This window comes from Herpailurus yagouaroundi, unplaced genomic scaffold, assembly GCF_014898765.1.
Source record: "Herpailurus yagouaroundi ecotype Mexico unplaced genomic scaffold, PumYag 29, whole genome shotgun sequence".
NCBI classification, from domain to species: Eukaryota; Metazoa; Chordata; class Mammalia; order Carnivora; family Felidae; genus Herpailurus; species Herpailurus yagouaroundi.
Window position 1 is genome coordinate 30,623,300 of NW_024412377.1, and position 19,271 is coordinate 30,642,570.

The 19,271-nt window shown below is 41.7% G+C and overlaps 1 protein-coding gene and 1 long non-coding RNA gene across 3 annotated transcripts in view; one reads left to right on the top strand and one right to left on the bottom strand.

Annotated features, from left to right (window-relative positions):
- EGFLAM (EGF like, fibronectin type III and laminin G domains) overlaps nucleotides 1–19,271 on the top strand; it is a 181,775-nt gene that overhangs the window by 114,184 nt on the left and 48,320 nt on the right. For both annotated transcript variants that reach the window (XM_040495740.1, XM_040495742.1), the window contains exons 8-11: nucleotides 14,361–14,476; nucleotides 15,045–15,363; nucleotides 16,009–16,109; nucleotides 17,252–17,352. In XM_040495740.1, coding sequence (XP_040351674.1) covers nucleotides 14,361–14,476; nucleotides 15,045–15,363; nucleotides 16,009–16,109; nucleotides 17,252–17,352 — 637 coding nt within the window. The remainder of the gene's footprint in view (nucleotides 1–14,360; nucleotides 14,477–15,044; nucleotides 15,364–16,008; nucleotides 16,110–17,251; nucleotides 17,353–19,271) is intronic.
- Nucleotides 13,806–19,262, bottom strand: LOC121043748 (uncharacterized). The gene is made up of 3 exons (XR_005797012.1): nucleotides 18,897–19,262; nucleotides 18,323–18,464; nucleotides 13,806–14,291 (listed from the first exon to the last, which is right to left on the bottom strand). It is a non-coding gene; the product is annotated as an uncharacterized LOC121043748 (long non-coding RNA).

Consider the following 19,271-nt stretch of genomic DNA (forward strand, 5'->3'; position numbering starts at 1 on the left):
ATTTCTCTGGGGATAATCAAACTTCACAGAAGGAAAACCCTTAGAAAATTAGAAGCATTGATGGTTAATATGCTTTCAGAATTATTCAGCAAATTCCTCATGTATATTTTAGAGATCAGCACCGAATACATACTGTTATTGAATACTGAGGTTTTTCCTTTAAACTGTAGTTCAGGGGCGCCTGGGTGGCGCAGTCGGTTAAGCGTCCGACTTCAGCCAGGTCACGATCTCGCGGTCCGTGAGTTCGAGCCCCGCGTCGGGCTCTGGGCTGATGGCTCAGAGCCTGGAGCCTGTTTCCGATTCTGTGTCTCCCTCTCTCTCTGACCCTCCCCGGTTCATGCTCTGTCTCTCTCTGTCCCAAAAATAAATAAAAACGTTGGAAAAAAAAAATTTTTAAACTGTAGTTCAAAGGGATATTTCAAAAGTGTCTTAATTCCTTTTAGTCCACACACTCTCTGTAGGTGGTAGAACTTCCTTTGCCCTCCTAACCTGTCTATATGAATCCAATCAAGAGAAGTCACCTTATGGACTATGTATTTCAGCCTCAAGTCATTTCTTTACTTCCTCAACTTCTTGTCTACACAGAAATCACCATCCTGATTCCTATGGTTTTTCTTTCTGCTGTAGAAATCTTGTCAGTTTGTGTCTAGGTACAGGTCTTTTCATTTTAGCAGCAATATTAGCTCTTTCAAATTTTGGTGTCCTTTTTTTTCCCCCCGGCTCAGACAAGTTTTATTTTTATGGTTTTGATTCATATTTATGTTTCCATTAGTCTGGTAAATACTAAATAAATACCCATAATCCCTTGGCTTGGCTCTTGTCCTCTATATCCACATCCATATATATTATTTTCTCTCATATTTTTTCATCATTTTGGGAACATTTCTCAGGTTCACCCCCACATCGCTAATTCAAGCTTCCACAGCATTAATTTTGGTCTTTGCTATCTTAGGTGTGGCTTTTCATTCTCTGAATAAAGTTTTGCCTTTGTTACGTTGCTTCCTTTTTCTTATGAGCAGTTTCAAGCATAGTGAAAAATGTCAGGATACCCCTATATCCATGACCCAGCTTTGGGAAATCTTAATGGTTGCCATATTTTCTTCAGTGTTACAAAAATAAAACCTCACAGATACAGGGACATCCTGTACCCTGTCCCCAGTACCTTCCCAACACCATCCTTCTGTCTTCTCCCTGGAGATATATTTGCACTATGTTATGATTTCCCTACACATTTAATCAATATACTAACGTGTATATATGTATAAACTATGGGGTATCGTTTTGAGTGTTTCTATGATAAATGCAGTGACACGCAGGTATCCTTTCGTGGTAAACTTGTGCCTACAACATTATGTTTTTGACTCTCGTGCGAGTTGAATTGTAAAGCTTGAATTCATGCAACTTCACCGCTGTATAATGTTCCACCACATAAATACACTATAGTTTATTTATCAGTTATTTGGATTTTAGACATTTAAATTGTTCCCTTTTTGCCATTAAAAACAACATGGCAATGAGCAATTTCATATATGTTTCCTTGAGCCTGTGTAGAAGAGCTTTTCCTGAGTATGTGCTTCCAAATGAAATTGCTGAGTTGTGCATGTGTATCTTCAACTCTGTCACCGGGTAGAAAATTGGTCCTCAGGGTGTTTGTAGTTATCTCCATGCCATGGGCAGTGTGTTCAAAACCTTTCTTGCTGTAGATCCTTTCCAGTGCTTATTATCAGACTTTTAAATAGAGTCAATCTGATGGAGGTAAAGTGATATGGCATTATTGTTTTGATTTGCATGTTCCCATTTCTAGTGAAGTTAAACATAATTTTATAAATTTATTAATCATTCTATGAATTGGCCGTTTATATGTTTTAGCTTTCCTTATTTCTATATATGCCTACATATATGTAAATATACATTAATTTATTTAGATACATTAATGATATATATAGTGTACATGTATATATCATTACATAGTATGTATTGATAAGCATTAATATATACATTTAAAGACTAATCCTTAGTAATATGTGTTGCAAATATCTTCTGCTAGCCTGTAACTTATGTTTCACTTCACTTATAATATCAGTTAATAAACAGAATTATTTTATTCAATAGTTAAATATCTCAATTTTTCTTTTATGATTTCTGCTTCCTGTGTTTTTTTAACTACTTCCTTTTCCCAAGGTCATTAAGCAAAATTTTGTTTATCTTATAAATTTGAAAATTTTGCTTTTCATATTTAAGATCTCAATCTACCTGAAATTTACATTTAGGTATGGAGAACTAGGAGCCTAGCTTCATATTTTTTTTCATACCAATAACCAGTTGCCCAGCACCAACTGATGAGTCATTCATTAATCCTTTTCCCTATTGATCTGTAGTGGCATCTTTCTAATGTATCAGCTCCATACATTTGTGTATCTGTTTCTCAGTTTTCTGTAGTCTATTTCTCTATCCTTTCCTTGATATCACACTGTCTTAATGTCTGCAGCTTTATAAAATTATGTTATCTGGTAGGTAATTCTACACTCATTCTTCTTCGAAATTGCCCTGTCTTTCCTTGACCTTTACTAATCAATATAAATTTTAGAATCAGTTTTTCAATTCCGTGAAAAACTCTGTTGGGATTTTAAAGTCAGAATTATGCTGAATTCTATATTGAATTTATAAATTAATTCTGGAGGGATTGTCATCTTTATGATATAGAGTCATGTGTATTCAATTTCATCCATTTATTTGGATCTTTCTAAAGTCTTTAAGTGAGTTGTGTCACACTTACTCTCCAGTCTCTTATACTTGGAAAGCTGTTTGAAATTAGTTTAATCTGTGGATCTTTCTTTCTGTTTTTTTGTAGTCACAATTTTCTTTCCATGCACTTTTCCCATGTCCTTTTTTAAAAATTATTTTTTCAATGTTTTTATTTATTTTTGAGAGAAACAGAAAGAGCGTGAGCAGGGGAGGTACAGGGAGAGAGGGAGACTCAGAAGCCAGATGTGGGGCTTGAACTCACAGACTGCAAGATCATGACTTGAGCCAAAGCGGGTCACTTAACGAACTGAGCCACCCAGGCACCCCTCCCATGTACTTTCGAAAAGAATATGTATTCTCATATTTTGGTGTCTAGGGTTCTATATATGTCCACTTGATCAAGCTTTGTAATATCATTGTTCAAATCATCTATATTGTCAGCCTGATCAGTTACTGAGAGAGACACATTAAAATTTCTCACCATATCTCCCTGTATCTCAATCTCTTTCTCTCTATATATGTGAAGTTGTAATATTGGGTACATACAAGGTTAGGATCATCTTGTATTCCTGGTGGTTCCTTTAATGATGACTTAGCCACCATTTTTAACATTAATGATGCTGCTTCTTTTTTCCCTGAAAGTTTATGTTGCCTAATAATAATATAGTAATAATATAGATCCAGTAGCTTTTGCTAGTGCTTGAAACATCTATTACATCTTTTTTACTTTTGATCTCTCTGTGTCTTATGTTGTAGGTACTTTCTGGAAACAATATACAGCTTACCTTTTAAAAATCCAATCTGACAAGCTCTGTCCTTTAGATGGCAAGAATTTTTTTTTACAGTTATTGTAATTGTTAACATGTTTTATTTATTTCCGCCGTTTTGTGTTCTTTACTCTGCTTTTCTCTCTCTGTTTTTTTGTTTTGTTTTGTTTAGTTTTTTGGTGATGAGGGGTGGGGAATCTTTGTCTTGGTTTCCTTCCTGTTTTCTATAGGATTAACTATATTTGGGACACCTGGGTGGCTCAGTTGGTTAAGCTTCCAACTTCGGCTCAAGTCATGATCTCACAGTTCATGAGTTTGAGCCCTGCGTCCGTCTCTGTGCTGAGAGCTCAGAGCCTGGAGCCTGCTTCAGATTCTGTGTCTCCCTCTCTCTCTGCCCCTCCCCTGCTCATGTGCTGCCTCTCTTTCTCAAAAATAAACATTAAAAAATCAAAATAAAAAAAAAAGGATAGACTATATCTTTTTGGCCCCCTACCTTTCCCCTCTATTGGGATGAATTATGCATTCTTTTATTTACCATCCATAAATTGTTGACTTCCAAACTTTTATAGTCTCAGGTTAATCAGTATCTATTACCCTCATAAACCTCAATCTTAACAGCCTCAATCTAAGTGAATTCTTTCTTGTCTTGCATGTTCTCTTTCAGTATTTTTATTCTACCCAATAGCCACAGGTTAGGCTTTTTTTTTTTTTTTTAAGTAACACGTCTTTAGATTTATCCAAATGTTTACCAGTTTCTCTGCCCACTACTCTGCATCTTATTCTTTACTTCTTCTTCCTGAAGTATACTTTTCAGTAAATTCTTGAGGGTCTGTTAAGAGAGGGTGATGAACTTTCTCTAACTTTGTGATTGAGTCTCTGTTTTACTGTCATTGTTGAAAAACTATTTAATCCCGTATAAAACTTTGTGATGGTAATGATTTCTCCTAGCATCGTGTCTCAAATTGGAAAGGAGGAATGAGAAGCTATCACCGTCTCTGGTTTAAACCATCTGGTGATCTCTAAAAGAGAACTGGACCACAGTTGATGTCCAAATGTGAAGCCACTTCAAAGGGCACCACGGAGACAGTGGTGTTCCCATGCACACAGCATCAGTCATCCCGCGCTGTGGGGCAGGGTGTCTCCCTCCCCACTGCACTGCAAGCTGCACGTCTTCTGTCTTTCCCACCTCAGTCTCTGTTCAACCTCCTGGCTCCCAAGTGCAGGGTATGAACCAAGCCCTGTTTTGTACTGGCCAATTGGAGATTACACCATTTACATCAGTTTTGTGTTTGTTACCCCCAGTTTCTCCAACAGGATCCATCTTTCACTCTCAACTTTTCTACGTCATTTTCATCAACACACGTATGCCATACTCACAGAAAAGACTCCCTTGACCCCACAACTCTTCCCCTACCATTTCATTTCTCTGCTTTCCTTCAAGCTAGAGTTACTGTGTTGTCTATATTCAGTTACCTCCCCCCTCCCTTTTTTTTGACCTCTGTTCACTGTTCAGCCAACTCCAACCTGCCTTTACCCCCACTGCTCACGTGAAGAGGGCCAATGACCTCCATTTTTCCAAACGTAATGTCGTCCCATGAACATAGCACACACCATTCAGTTGAAAATAATTTTAAAAAATAATGAACATTTTTAATACATCTGACTAGATAAATCTCTAATAGAATTACAAAATTGAATAACGCAAATGCTTGATTATACTGCCAAATTATCCCACAGAAAGAGAGAAAAGGAGAGAGAGAGAGAGAGAAGAAGAGGGAGATCTCACTTTTTAAGCCATATCCTCCTGACACTGTGGACAATAGTTTTCTGCCATCAATAATTGACAATTGCTACGAAAGTCCCAGTAAAAATGGCTGACTAGACATTTAGAGCATTGGCATTGACCAGATTAAAATTGCAGTCTTTCACAAAACATTTATTTTGCACTTGCCATGTGCAGAGCACACTCTAAGATTTGGCTCTTGCAGAGAACATTCAGTCATTCACCTGTTCTCTTAGCTAACAAATACATATTGAGTGCCCGCTGTATACATAACACTGAATTCTTAATGCCAGCCACCATTTCAGCTGTTCAGAAATGTTCTTGTTGCCCAGCTAAATGGTACGCTGCCCTTTCCTCCCCGAGTCCCCAGGTATGGCCATGGAATGTTGTCAGTGAATTATAATTCATCATTCTCTGAGGTTACAAAGATTCCAAGTGTGAAATTTCTAGCACAGCATGGTGAAAATATGGCCTTGGGTTTTCCTGCTGTGTTTGCAGCCACCTCTTACAGCCACCTTACATTATGCTTTGCCGGTGCATCTCCTCCTTCAGTGGGTAGCAGAGAAGTAAGTGCCTAACACCTTGGTGGTTTCTGGCCGTTTGCTTAACTTTCCACGGCCCCATTATCCATAGAAAGGGAGGCTCTGAGGGAGAAAGATACAGTGGCTTGTTCTCCGTTGAATGGTTTATGTTCTTCAAAAGGCGACACCCCACAGGGGTTATGCACAGTTGGTGCGGCCCCTGTGTGTGTGTGCATAAAGATAAAGGAGTTTAAGAAGCTTTGAGGTGAGGGCTCTAATGGTCACTCCATGCCTGGGGTATCATCCTGAGCTCCAGTCAGATGAGAGATTCTTGAAGCATGAGCAGAAAAGAGCGAACACTTCTGCCTACGGCTGGTACTTAGAGCAGCTCTGTCCCAACACCCCACTCCTACCACTGTGGCAACATACCCTGGATTGGTTAGATCCATTCAAATTGGAAGAAAACATTCAGGCAGATTATTTGGGGAGAAGGAAGGAGCAAGGGAAACCATTCAGTGTCCTTGCAGATCCTCTGAGTCCTTATGCTGCCGAGGCTGACGTTGAGCAGGCTAATTTTATGCACAACCAGAAGTCTCTCCCAGTGACCTTCAGGTTCACAGGGGAGCTCTTGTGCCCCACCCCCTCAGCATGCACACAGTCGGTGGGTACATTTCCCAAGGAGAGGGTCTAACTGTGTCATTGGATCCCCATCCATTTCAGTTAGGAATGCACTGAAAGTCCAGCATCACAACCACCTTCACTGCCAAAGACAATATAGTAGAAAGGGAAGTTCCAACAGACTTCCACTTGCACCTTACTGACCCAAACTACCGAGATGCAAAGGAGGCTCAGAAATCCAACATTTAGCTCCTGCAGTATCTACAGAGAAGAGGTAAGGGAGGAGGGATTAAGGTTGAAATATCCGCCTTGCCCTCTGATATGAAGCCCTCCTTTTGGTAGATTTTCACATGAGGCCCCTGCGGGTGGTCAGTCTGGATATGGTTGTTTAGGCTCAGACATAGGTCCTGGTTCCATCATTTTCAGCGAGGGTGGCAGGACTAAGTTCATAGAGCCCAAGCCAGAGTAACTTAATGCAGAAGAGCCGCTTGAAAGACCAACCCCAGAAGAGGTGCAGGATATGGCTTCTTTTCCGGGAAAGGTCTGTGGAATGATTTCTTTAAGATCTCAGAATTATTGTTAGCTTTTAAACTCTTTATGTGGGGTCCTCTTGTCCCTAGACTTTTGCTATTTAAGAATCCAGATGAATGCTACTGTCATATATTTTTATTCTGCCTTCATTGTTTCAAAAGTTCACTCTTTTTATTTCTTACACATTTTGTGAATGTCTTCAATGTGCCAGGGAGTGAGTGAGGTTTTGGTGTCATAGTAGAAACCAATATGGACAGTATTGCCTTCTTCAAAGCACTTTCAGTCTATTGGGAGAGTCACATTTATGAAATCATTCTACAAATAAATATGTAATTGTAAGTTAATAATGCTCTAAGAGAGGACAGAACCATGAGCGTATATAGGAAGGGAACCTGACTTTATCTAGGGTTCAGAGAAAACATCTCTCAGAAAGTGATTTTGAACAAATACAAGAATTTAAAAGGCAAAAGCTGGGCAGTGAGAGATGAGATTTCCAAGCATAGGGAATAACATGTCTAAAGTCCCTGAGGCGGGAGATATGTCTCTGAAATGAAAGAAGAACCAATGTTCTTTCTGGGTGGAACAGGATGAGAAGGAATAAATTGCTGTGAGATGGGGCTTAGCTAGAGTAACAAGAAAGTCTCGGAAGCCACAAAGGCCACAGGTCTGGCCTGTCATTTTTCCATCCAACCAGCCGAATCTTAAATATTTGTACTGGAAGGGATGACCTAGTTTCTGTCCATGACACATTGCTTCACGGGGGACCCTTTTCCTCCAGTCCTTCTTGTTTTGGTGAGTGTTAGGGTTTTGAGGTTGCCCAGGTAACACCACTTTCCCCTTTGTCCATTTTCTGAACCAACAGAAATACGGCAGCAGAGTCAGCAGACAAAGAATCAAATTGCCATCCTTATTTCTGATAAAGGCCGGGCAGAGAACGTAGCTTACTCTACAGTACAGAGTGGGTTTGTGGACTCCCCTCTGGCTAGGGAAGAGCCCGCGTGAAGGAAAGCCTGCATTTGCAGCAAAGTCACACCTGCCCAGGTCACTGCTTTCCACTTCTCTAGGTTGAGAAAGAAGGTGGAGGGACCAAATTTGCCCCCAAGTCCTCCTCCCCTGCCCCGGGTTCTTTGATCGATTAGCTTCAGTCAGTTCAGAAATGTGTACCAAATGCTTCCATCCAGCCACCAGGCTACTGTCTCTCCTTCTGTAGGGAGGAAAAGGGGTTGGACAAGAATCCAACAGTATTTTGGGGAACTCTCTTTGCATGATTACAACTTCAGGAGTGGGGAATAACTGTTCCTCTCTCATCCGTTGCCAAGAGCTATTAAGAGAAGGGACTGTAATAACCTGGTTCTTATTAATGAAGATGAATTCTGGTGAATGATATCCTATCTTCTAGGAGGCTTATAATATTGAACAGAGAGCCACAATCCCCAAAGCATGTAACTTTTGTGCTGAACTAACTTCTTTTTTTCTTTTTCATCCACAATAAATAAAATTCCCCAGTTGTTTCTTTTTCAAACGCTGCTTGGAATAACAGGTGCCACCAATATGTCTCAATCAAAAGTGTAAACTTAAGGGTCACAGATTGTTAGGCCTAGAAAGGATCCTTAGGTCATCAAATAGAATCCCATTCCTTGCTTTATTAGGAAACATGAGACCCAGAGAGATTAGGTGTCTTGTCCAAGGTCACATAGTCATCTGTGTCCCTCTCCTAATTATCTGGGTTCCGTGACCAGGGGTATTTCCAACTACACCATGTTGATATATCAGAGAAACTCACTATCTGGAGAACATTTGTGATGCTTTTATAAAAATAAACAGACAGGTTTTTATAAAATAAGTCATCCTTTAACTTATTAACAGTAATTTGTATTTTGTATATTAGTTTTTCCTCTAGTGGAATAACCCTTGAACTTGTTTTGCATTCAGTGAGTGGTTTGACTATTCTGGTTCTAAATAAATGCTTCCTTTTTAATGTTCTCTTTTCCTAATTAACAGTGTGCCAAGCAGAAAGAGATAAGTTGTGCACTTTAATTACAACAACCCCAGGCCACTGAGAATTCTTATCACTATCTCGGACTGTGCATTCCGTGTTCACTTAGAAACGGCATTGGTAAAAACTTCATGTAAGCTGTGGATTTGAACTCTGAGGTGGTGAGGCCGTCCATGAACAAGAGTAGAGAGATTTATTCCAGCTTTCTTCTAGCCATGCTGTACTCTTTTCCTTAAAGGTGGGAAATTACTATTAGCCCGGGTTATTATGAGGGATAGGGAATTTGACAGGTTGTAAAGGATAGCAGAAAGCATCATCAGGAGCCCAGAATTCTAGATCAGCTCTGCCACCAGTGCTCTGTCCCTCTGGGCAAGTCACATGGACTCTATGAGCCTCAGATTACTCTTCTGTAAAATGGGCTTGTGCTCGCTGATCTCTAAAGTCTTTCTTTAAAAGTCAAAATTTCTTTGACTCTTGTAATTCCATATTCCTTTCCCTTTGTTTATCTCACATCCTTTGTTTCCCCAAACTGAGAAGTAGCCTCTGACTTCAAAAAGATATGTGATATCGTGTTGAAACAGACTAATTTTTTTTTTTTAAATTTTTTTTTTTCAACGTTTATTTATTTTTGGGACAGAGAGAGACAGAGCATGAACAGGGGAGGGGCAGAGAGAGAGGGAGACACAGAATCAGAAACAGGCTCCAGGCTCTGAGCCATCAGCCCAGAGCCTGACGCGGGGCTCGAACTCACGGACCGCGAGATCGTGACCTGGCTGAAGTCGGACGCTTAACCGACTGCGCCACCCAGGCGCCCCGAAACAGACTAATTTTTATAAATACCAAAGGATTTTATCCAATGAATAATATATGCCTTATTTTACTCATTGGAAAGAACAGGGAATCTGGAATGATTTCCATTCTCATCAAGGTACCATTTCATAGCTGCTGCAATGCATCTGCGGTCCTTTTCTCTAAGGAGTTGCCTTCAAGACAGGCTTCCTAGGTGGGCTAATGGGCAAGAGGAGACCTCAGCTACCTGCACCCATCCTCAGTTTCTCTGTGTTCTCCTGATTGAAGTATCTTATTAGATACTTAGCACCAAAAGGTCTGCATGAGAGGGTATTATGGATATTGAACTAGAGGTCATATGATCCAAATATGGCCCCAGATCTTCTAATGAGATGCATGAACTTGATCTCAAGTCACTTTTCTTTGTGGCCTCAGTTTACATATTTATGAAATGGGAAGTTTGGACTGGATGGTGTCTAGGCTCTCTTTGAACTTTCAACTTTAGTCTGAGTTGGGACAAGGGACATTGATGAATTGAAAAGGGACAAGGATGGTGGTAGTTTGATGGGAATATGTTTGGATGAGGGGCAGAGTCTCACCCTGTAAGGATTCCCCTCCAGATATTCTCTCGCTTAAATAGGCATGGCCAGCTAGGCCAGGCCAGGACAGAGCCAGAATGTCAGGACAGAGCCATTGTGGGAGAGTCTTCTGTACCTAGAGGGAGCTTTGATGAGTATGTGAAGTGTTATTTAAATGGATGAATAAAAAGGATGTCAAGAAGTCTAAAATTATGGCTCCTGCCGTCAAGGGGTTCACTGCTGAGTTGGGAAACACAAGGGCAGCATTCCAGGGCCTGGAGTCCAGACAGTGGAAATAGCACCTCAAATATATGCTGATTTTATCAAGATATGGAAGTTTATTCCAAGCTCATATTTAGAAGCACACATCCATGGGTGGATAACCCTAACCAGGAGGAGCTGGAGGAACATCCTAGAGGTCTTGGTAGTTCCCTCTTTTGTGGAATAACCATTTTTTCTCTGGAAAGAGTCTGATGTTCTCTTTTTAAAATATCACTTGATTTTAGCATTTTGATGATGTACATTCAGCTCTGTCTCCGCAGAATGCGTGCAGTTGGAAGGATAGGTAAGCTATGTGTAGGATATAGGAGAGGAAGAAAAGATGGTAATGTGGGGAAAAACATAATGACCAGTCTTGGGGTGAGAAAACACAAGATATATTAAGGAGACAACTGGTAGACCAGTTTGGCCACTAGGACTTTTGAATAGGGGAAAAAAGGCTGAAAACACAATTTGGAATCAGATTATGAATAGTATGATGCAGTCAAAAGAGAGACCAAAGATAAATGCTAGCTCTGCCATTTATCATCTGCATGCCTTTGAGCAAGTTATTTAATCTTTTTGAGTTTCTATCTCCACACGGTGAAATGGAGGTAATACTACTTCTACAGGACTTTTTGAGGATTAATAAAAACAATGCATGCAAAGTTCCTGGCACAGTAAAAATGGTCAATAAATGTTGATTTTCTAATTCCCAGGCTCTTTCCACCTCCATAGTGGCTGCTTCTCTTACAGACAACTGGGAAAGTGGCAACCAGAAAGACCTGGCTTTGAGGCAGGCTCGGCCAGTTACAAAGCCTTTGATCTTAGTCAAATCATTTAACCTTTTTGAGCTTCAACTTACTTATCTACAAAGTGAAATGAGCCATAATTACTTTGCAAGATTATTATAAAGTTTAGAAATGTATTATGTTACGCACACAACCATACCTGTTATTTGCGGGGGAGAAAGTAGGTTTCAGGAAATCATGGTGATGCGGGAAAGAAGGAGGGAATACAGGGGGCACCTCGGTAGCTCAGTTGGCTACGTATCCGACTGTGGCTCAGGTCATGATCTCGTAGTCCTTGAGTTCGAGCCCCACCTCAGGCTCTGTGCTGACAGCTCAGAGCCTAGAGCCTGCGTCGCATTCTCTCTCTCTCTCTCTCTCTCTCTCTCAAAAATAAATAAATGGTAAAAAAAAAAAAAAAAAAAGGAGGGAAAACAAGGAGTTACCATTGAGATCCTTGAATTCTCAACCAAGATCCTAGGATTTATCTTGTAAGTGGTGGTAGTCTTTGAAAGTTTTTATTTTTCAGATAGGGCATCATAAGACGAAGTGAAGAGTACCTTGACTTTGGTGAACACAGTACAAGAATGGCAAGAATGTGCACAGGGCAGAGAGAACAGCTTGGGGGTAGAAAGGCCAGCTTCCTGGAAATAAGACCCAGCTCTCTTCACATATGTGCTATATAGTACTTTTACTGACAAATGGAATATTTCCTCTTTAATCTGACGATTTTGAATACATGAGAGAGATAGACATAGAAATGGAGAGTAAGAAAAGGACCCAGAAAAAGAGAGAGAGCCGAGGAGAGAGGTGGAAAGATACACAGATACAGAGAGACAAGAAAGAGGAAAGTGGTGTTTGTTCCAAGATTCCTGGATTTTTGTGTGAAGACATCTGGCACACAGCTGTGCAGGCTGGATGCAGGTGGCTTAAGAGAACTTGCATCCAGGTATAAACCTGGAATCAACAGGCTTGAATTTTCCACTGACACGTGGGCTATTTTAAATAAAACTGTGGAGAATTGATGTGAGGGTGGTGAGAACACCACATCCCCTGTGTCATCTCTCCTCCACCAAAATGTGCCCAAACACCTGAGAACGGCTCCTTCCCTGCTGTCTCCTGATCACCTGTTCACCACCTTTCTCTCTTCCTGGTCCAGAGATTTCTGATCAGCAGTGTGCCTGACCAGAAGGCTTCCCACGCCCTCTTTCTGTCCTTTCTGTCACATCCTTCTGTTTTCAATCTGCTTGCTATTTTTTGCCTAAAGGAGGGTGAGTCTGCTTTTGTGACAAAGGTGTTTGGCTTAGCTTATTCTGAAAGCAGAATGGCTTTAAGTTCAGTTTATGTTTGTCATGTCTCCTTCCCCTCCTGCCCTCTCCCTACCCCTTCCCCTCCTTTCCCCTCCCCTCTCCTTCCCTTCTTTTCCCTTCCCTTCCTAACCAGGCATCCAAACACTGGATGCCTGATGGGCATTGGCAACCTACAAAAGTCAGTTTCTGTTGCCAGGGTTGTTTATGCTGTAAGGGCTGGGGCCCAGTGTGCCCTGATTAGAGAAGGCAGCCAGTACCTGTGCCTGTGAAAACCCATTGGGAGGAAATAGGGGTGCTATGGAGCAGCACTTTGAAAGACTCTCATACCCTGGGGGAGTGCCAGCTGTGTGAGCCTAAGGCAGGACTGCTGCAGATCAGTAGATTTTGTGACAATCTCCCAAAGGACAATGCCTTGTCTCCTAAGAGTTTTTCTCAGGCCACCTTCCAGGTCTGAAAGATCCCATTGTCCTGCTGAGATGGATGGAAATGGTGGCACCCACGATAACCTTGTAGGGGCCCTTTTGTCTGGGTGTAGCACTGTTTGCTCTAGTGCAATATCTCTTTCTTGTTTCAAAGAATTTGTGATGAAATATTTCATACATCAAGTTCATATAAAAATAATATGAATATTCACAGGTACCTGGCATCTGTCTTAAGAAATAGACTATTATAGAGCACCCAAAGGCTTCGGTGCCTCACACCTCATTCACATCCCTTTTCTAACTTCCCCCAGGTATTTTAGTCATTGTCTTACTTTTTGGGGGAGTTAAACCATATATATATATATATATATATATATATATATATATATATATATATATTTAGATATATAGATTTATTTATCTCTAAATAATATATTAAATTTTGTTTGTTGTTGAATTTTATATAAATGGCATCAAACTGAATATGTTCTTTTGCAACTTGCATATTTTGCATGGAATAATGTTAGATTAAGCCATGTCAACACATTAAATGCTCATTCATTTCTCCTGCTATGTAGTATTCTATTCCATATATATATATATATATATATATATATATATATTCCACATATATATATTCCATATATATATATATTCCATATATATATATATTACTGTAATTCAGTTATCCATTCTCTATTGACAGATATATGGGGTGCTACTTGCTGTTATGAATAGCAAATTTGAAATGCTTTTTACTGTTATAAATTGTGATGCTCTGAATGTGTTTTGCACATGTTGTGGTACACATGTGGGAGGGTTTCTCCAGATTTTGTAAGCTGGGGTGAGATTGCTAAATTGGTGTGAGATTGCTGGGTCAAAAGGTACGAACGTTTTCTACTTATTTCCAAGTATTTTTGCAAAATGGTTGCACACATGTAACATTGGTGTATGAGTCCCCGTTGATCCCATCCTTGGTAATATTCTTTTATTGCCCAGCGTTTACCTTTTTGCCAATCTTGTCAGTATAAAACGGCAGCTTTTTCTGGCATTAATTAGCATTTCCTTAATACTTACGAGATGAAACATTTTCTATTTGTTAGTCGTTGATGCTTCCTCTTCCGTGTTGAATTCTTTGTGTGTTTCCAAGACATCGCGATGCATTTGGCAGAGTCCTGTCTGTGGCTGAATTAGGATAGAAAGGGGCAGAGGGAAGGCATATGTTGACAACAGTGTACTCCTTTCTCTGTGCAGGCCCTGAGGAGGCAGGAAGTGGCCGCTATGGACCCCGCTATACAACCGACATGGGAGTCAGTGAGGATGATGACGGATTTGAAGACGACTTAGATTTGGATATTTCCTTCGAGGAGGTAACAAGAATCTCTGCTCTTAAAACCTGTGTGTTTTGGTTTTCCTGCTGAACAAGGCAAGTTAGCTGTTGGACCATGAACATTCTACTTAAAACTTATTTAAGCGGGCCCATTTGCTCTTAATACGTATTTATTTTCTCTATGAGGCTCCAGGTGCTTATAAATTAGTAGCAACTAGCATGCTAATGTTGTGTAGCCAGCCCCTGCCTGCTGACTGGCAAAAACATATTTAGATTTCCCACCATGTGAAAATATACAGTCAGGTATTAGAAGGAAATGAACAATTCTTTGACAAAGTGAGGCATCTTCATGATATTATAACAATAAAAATCATGTAATATCAGCTTTACCACTGGTTTTCTGTATAGCACAGGGCAAGGTACTTAAAATCCTTGAGCCTAAAGTTCTTATCCATAAACTGGCGTCAGTACTATCTGCCCCATCTACATCCTAGAGTTTTGAGAAATAACAAAAGGGACTTTTCAAGTATTAGACACCAACCATAAATGAGGCTGTCTAAACACTGTGTTGGTGTTAATCCTGAATCCTTTCTCTTCTCTGGCTCTAGGTTAAACCACTTCCTGCTATCAAAGGAGGACATAAGAAATTTGGGGGGGAATTCAAGATGGCACCCAGGTCAAACCCAAAGACCACTTCTAGGCTTGTCCCCCCTACCCTAGCGTCTCTCCCAATGACTACAGTGGCTCCTCAGCCCACTCCAGCGGAGAGGAAAGGGAAGAATGGTGTGGCTGTAATGCCGAGGCTCTTTGACATGTCTTGTGATGAAACGCTCTGCTCAGCTGACAGCTTTTGTGTCAATGACTACACCTGGGGGGGCTCGCGGTGCCACTGCAACCTGGGCAGAGGTGGTGAGAGCTGCTCAGAAGGTAGGCCCTTGGTCGGGAAAAGAATGTGGTAGGGAGGTTGGTCCCATTGGGAGCCAGAGGGCAGTTTTGTGGTCCACACGTGGTTTCTTCTAGCCCTTTTTCTAAGAGAAGCCCCTTTTTCTATGTACTCGTGATTAAATTAGCTACACAGGAAAAAGGTAAGGCAACTTCTGTTGCTTCTAGTTGAATAGCAGCCCTGTGTCTATGTGTGCCACACATGTAGTACTTTTGAAGCAATTAATCATCCTAAAGGCACCTTGGAGAGGTGGACTTTACTTTGATCACATCTCTACCGAAAACATGCAGCTGAAGCATGTTGCGTGAAGGTTAAGAAAGATAATAATTGAGCCAACTTACACTTACACAAATGTACAGCTGGAAAACAGGTGTCAGTGGTCTTAAAGCCATTGATTTCTTTTTAGGTAGCAATTTAACAATCTCCAGTTTCTCCCTAAGAATTTCAGAAGCTCTAAGTCCCCAAGAATGAGAATCATAAGTGTAAAAAGTAGAGACAATAATGAGCTAGGTTTAATAGATTATTAGGGGTTTTCACTTAATGATATCTGGGCAACGGCATATATTGATTTTTGCACTTGAAGAAGTGAGGAAATAACATTTTTTTATGTTATCTTTTTCTCTTTTTAGATATTGTTATACAGTATCCTCAGTTCTTTGGCCACTCCTTTGTAACCTTTGAACCTCTGAAGAACTCCTATCAGGCATTTCAAATTACTCTTGAATTTAGGGTAAGAAGGATTAGTTGTTTGATGAATGCCTATTGGATGGGCAGCTTAACACATCATTGTGCCACATCAGATGTGGTCGGGTGGGGGTGCAGGAAGCAGGGAGGTAAGTAGAGAAGGTAAATATGACACAGGGCCTGTCCTGAAACCTGTTCACAGGGTAGTGAGAACACTGGGCACGTTCACACATTCAAGGGTGCCAGCGAGTGGAGGGTGGGTCCTGTATGCTACTGAACTATGGAAATGACTGGCCGACCAATGAGAATGTGTAGGTCCCAGCTCTGTTGCTCATAATTGTGACTCCTCACAGGCCAGGATTTCAGAGGTATAATGCATTCCCCATTCCCAAATCCCTTTTAGAGGGAGCCCAAATGTCTGCCCTCAATGCTATGGCTGTAGCTGAACAAATAGGAAAGCTGCTATACAAAGCCCTCGCACATAGTGAGGGCCCAGCGGACGCTCTCTGATTTGAATCAACTGCACATCAGAATTCAATCAGCGACTTCAGCTTCAAGTTATTCTTTCGGGCATCTCAGACAACAAGGTTTGAGACCTGGAAACAAGCCTCCTTTGAGATCATGATCACAGTGTTGAGTGTGTTGAGTGTTGAGATCGTCCAAAAGATGATCTGTCTCCGGCTGGGGCAGCCAACATGGGTGAAAACCAAACTAGTCTGTCAGTGGGGCTGATTTTATCGTCCTGTTCTCCTGACAGAAGGAAAGAAGCAAATTTGCATGCTTCTCCACAGGGAGGGAAGTAAAAAGAATGAAAACAAAACCAAAAACAAATAGAGTGCTCTTTGGTGGAAGTAGAATTTGATGGACACGCAAACAGCCTCTCTGTGACCGTGGTCTCTGCACACATTTTCCCGAAGCTCTGCTGGTGGACCCACAAAGCCAAGTAAAGAGCAGGTCAAATGCGGAGTCACCTTTCTCTAACCTCACTGCCATTTGTCACACACTGTTTATTTATATCGCTGCCGTTTTTTAAAGGGAAAAGAACTGAGAATTGGCAACTGGGAGTTAATTGGAGTCCATGAGCTTGCCCCTTTGTAAATAGGACCACAGGGAGAATGCTCAGGTTTCATATTCATGAGTGTTTCCAGGTGGTGCTCATTGTTTGCGTGGCGTGCGTTTGTACAACAGGCGGAGGCAGAGGATGGTTTACTGCTCTATTGCGGGGAGAATGAACACGGGAGGGGTGACTTCATGTCTCTGGCCATCATCCGACGCTCACTCCAATTCAGGTAACTCTCACTAAAATCCCACAGATTTTTAAAATACCATCCTACATTATGTTTTTACATTTTTATAGAGTAAAAAATACATGGAATGGCTTCCTGGAGATAAAGGTTACTAAATAGTGGCTTATCGGGACTGCAGGGTCACCCTTGGAACTTGAGTTTCAGAACCCTGTAACCATCCATTCGTTCAACAGGAAATATTTCTTGAGCACCCACGGTGTACCAGGGACTGTTGTAGATCCTGTGAATGCAACAGTGAGCCTAAGTGATCTAGTCCCTTTGCTCCTACAGCCCTAGTGGATGTGATGGGAAGGAGGCTGAGATCTTCTCCCTGTCCCCTGTGGTAGGTCGGACTGACATCCCTGGGGAGCAGAGAGGAGCCTACAACCTCCTGAGGGCTCCCAGAGGCTCAGAGCCCATCCCTATTTTTCCCTCTGGCTGTGGCAGGCTGTCTGGTGTTCCTCCTCTGCCCTAGTCATTTCTCTCCCAATATATCTTGGAAGCCATCTTTGGTTTGCGTGTGGTTTTCTGGGGGCAGAGTTTTGTGAAGGTGTGAGTGTTTTGGCCACCCTCAAGGGTACACAAGCACCTATCTGAGAATGACCGATGAGGATCAGCCTTGTCCTTCTCCATAGTGTACTGGTTAAGATCCTGATGGCACTGCTCCTCTGCTCCCTGACTCTGAGCAAGTGACTGTACCTCTTTGAGCCTGCATTTTCTCCCAGGGCTCTTGTGAGGATTAGGTGAATTAATACATACAAGTGCTTAGAGCAGTGCCTGGCCCATAGCAAGCACTCAATAAGCATTAACTATCATTGTCTTTTGATTATTTCAGCACAAAAATTATTTGGGTTAAGCTGAAGAAGACTGAAACATCCCACTTGGGGTAGACAGTGGTCCCCTATCCTCTGCTAAATGCTTTGATTCATGGGAGTTTGATTTCAGGGCCAGGACCTGGGGCAGTGGTTCTCACCCTTGAAGGATCTGATAGACTCCCAGTGGCATTGGCTGTGATTGGCTGCTGGCCACTCTCCAACTGGGCAGCTGCTGTGGACTCTGGTATCCCCCTCTAGATGAGCCTGCTCTGCAATGCCTCTCAACCCCATTTCAGTCCACTGAGGATCGTGGAGACAAAGGGAAGCCATGAGAAGGGACTGTAATTAGTGCACGTCCTGAGAAGGACAATGCTGGTCATGTGTCCTTCCCTACTGGCCATCTCAGGATCTGTTGGGGAGTGGCATGGTGGCTGCCTGGAAGTTGACTGCAAAGGGTCAAAATCATGGGTGTAAGGCATAGTGACTGGTGGGTACCCTGGGCCATAGGGAAGTTGGGAGAAAAAACAAAGCAAAAACAAGAATAAAGCAATCATCTGAGAATGTTCCCCCTTTGCCCATGCCTCCCCCCTATGGAAACTGCACCTGCATTTGGGCACAGCTGAACACAGATGGCAGTGCTAGCCAGCTGGCCAAAATGAGTGTTTTTTGACATTTAAATAATATTGCTGGAGCCTGTCATTTGGGAGTTGGGGGAAGTCCCCAGAGAAATACCTGGAAGCAAAATGACTCAAGTTCTAATTCTCTGCTCTTGGGATCCACTTGAAGCATCTGGCAGTCACTGAGAAGGAGGGGGAGGATCTTAGTTGCCCATCGTTTTCGAAGCTGCAGAGAAAATCAGGTTGAAGGAGGCCCCACATTTGAAAGGTCTGCGGGCAGATTAAGATAAGTAGATTGAGGCTGGCCCAGAAAGCAGGTGTTTAGCTCTTTCCTGTAGAGATTTAAACAGTCCTTGATATTCATAAACGTAACTAAACAGATTGACTCTCAGAGAAGCCATTGCCCCAGAAGTGGTATCCGTGGGGCCTGAAAGCATAACGAGCTGGTTGATCAAAAAGCCTTTCTTTCTTTTTTTTTTCTTCCCCACAG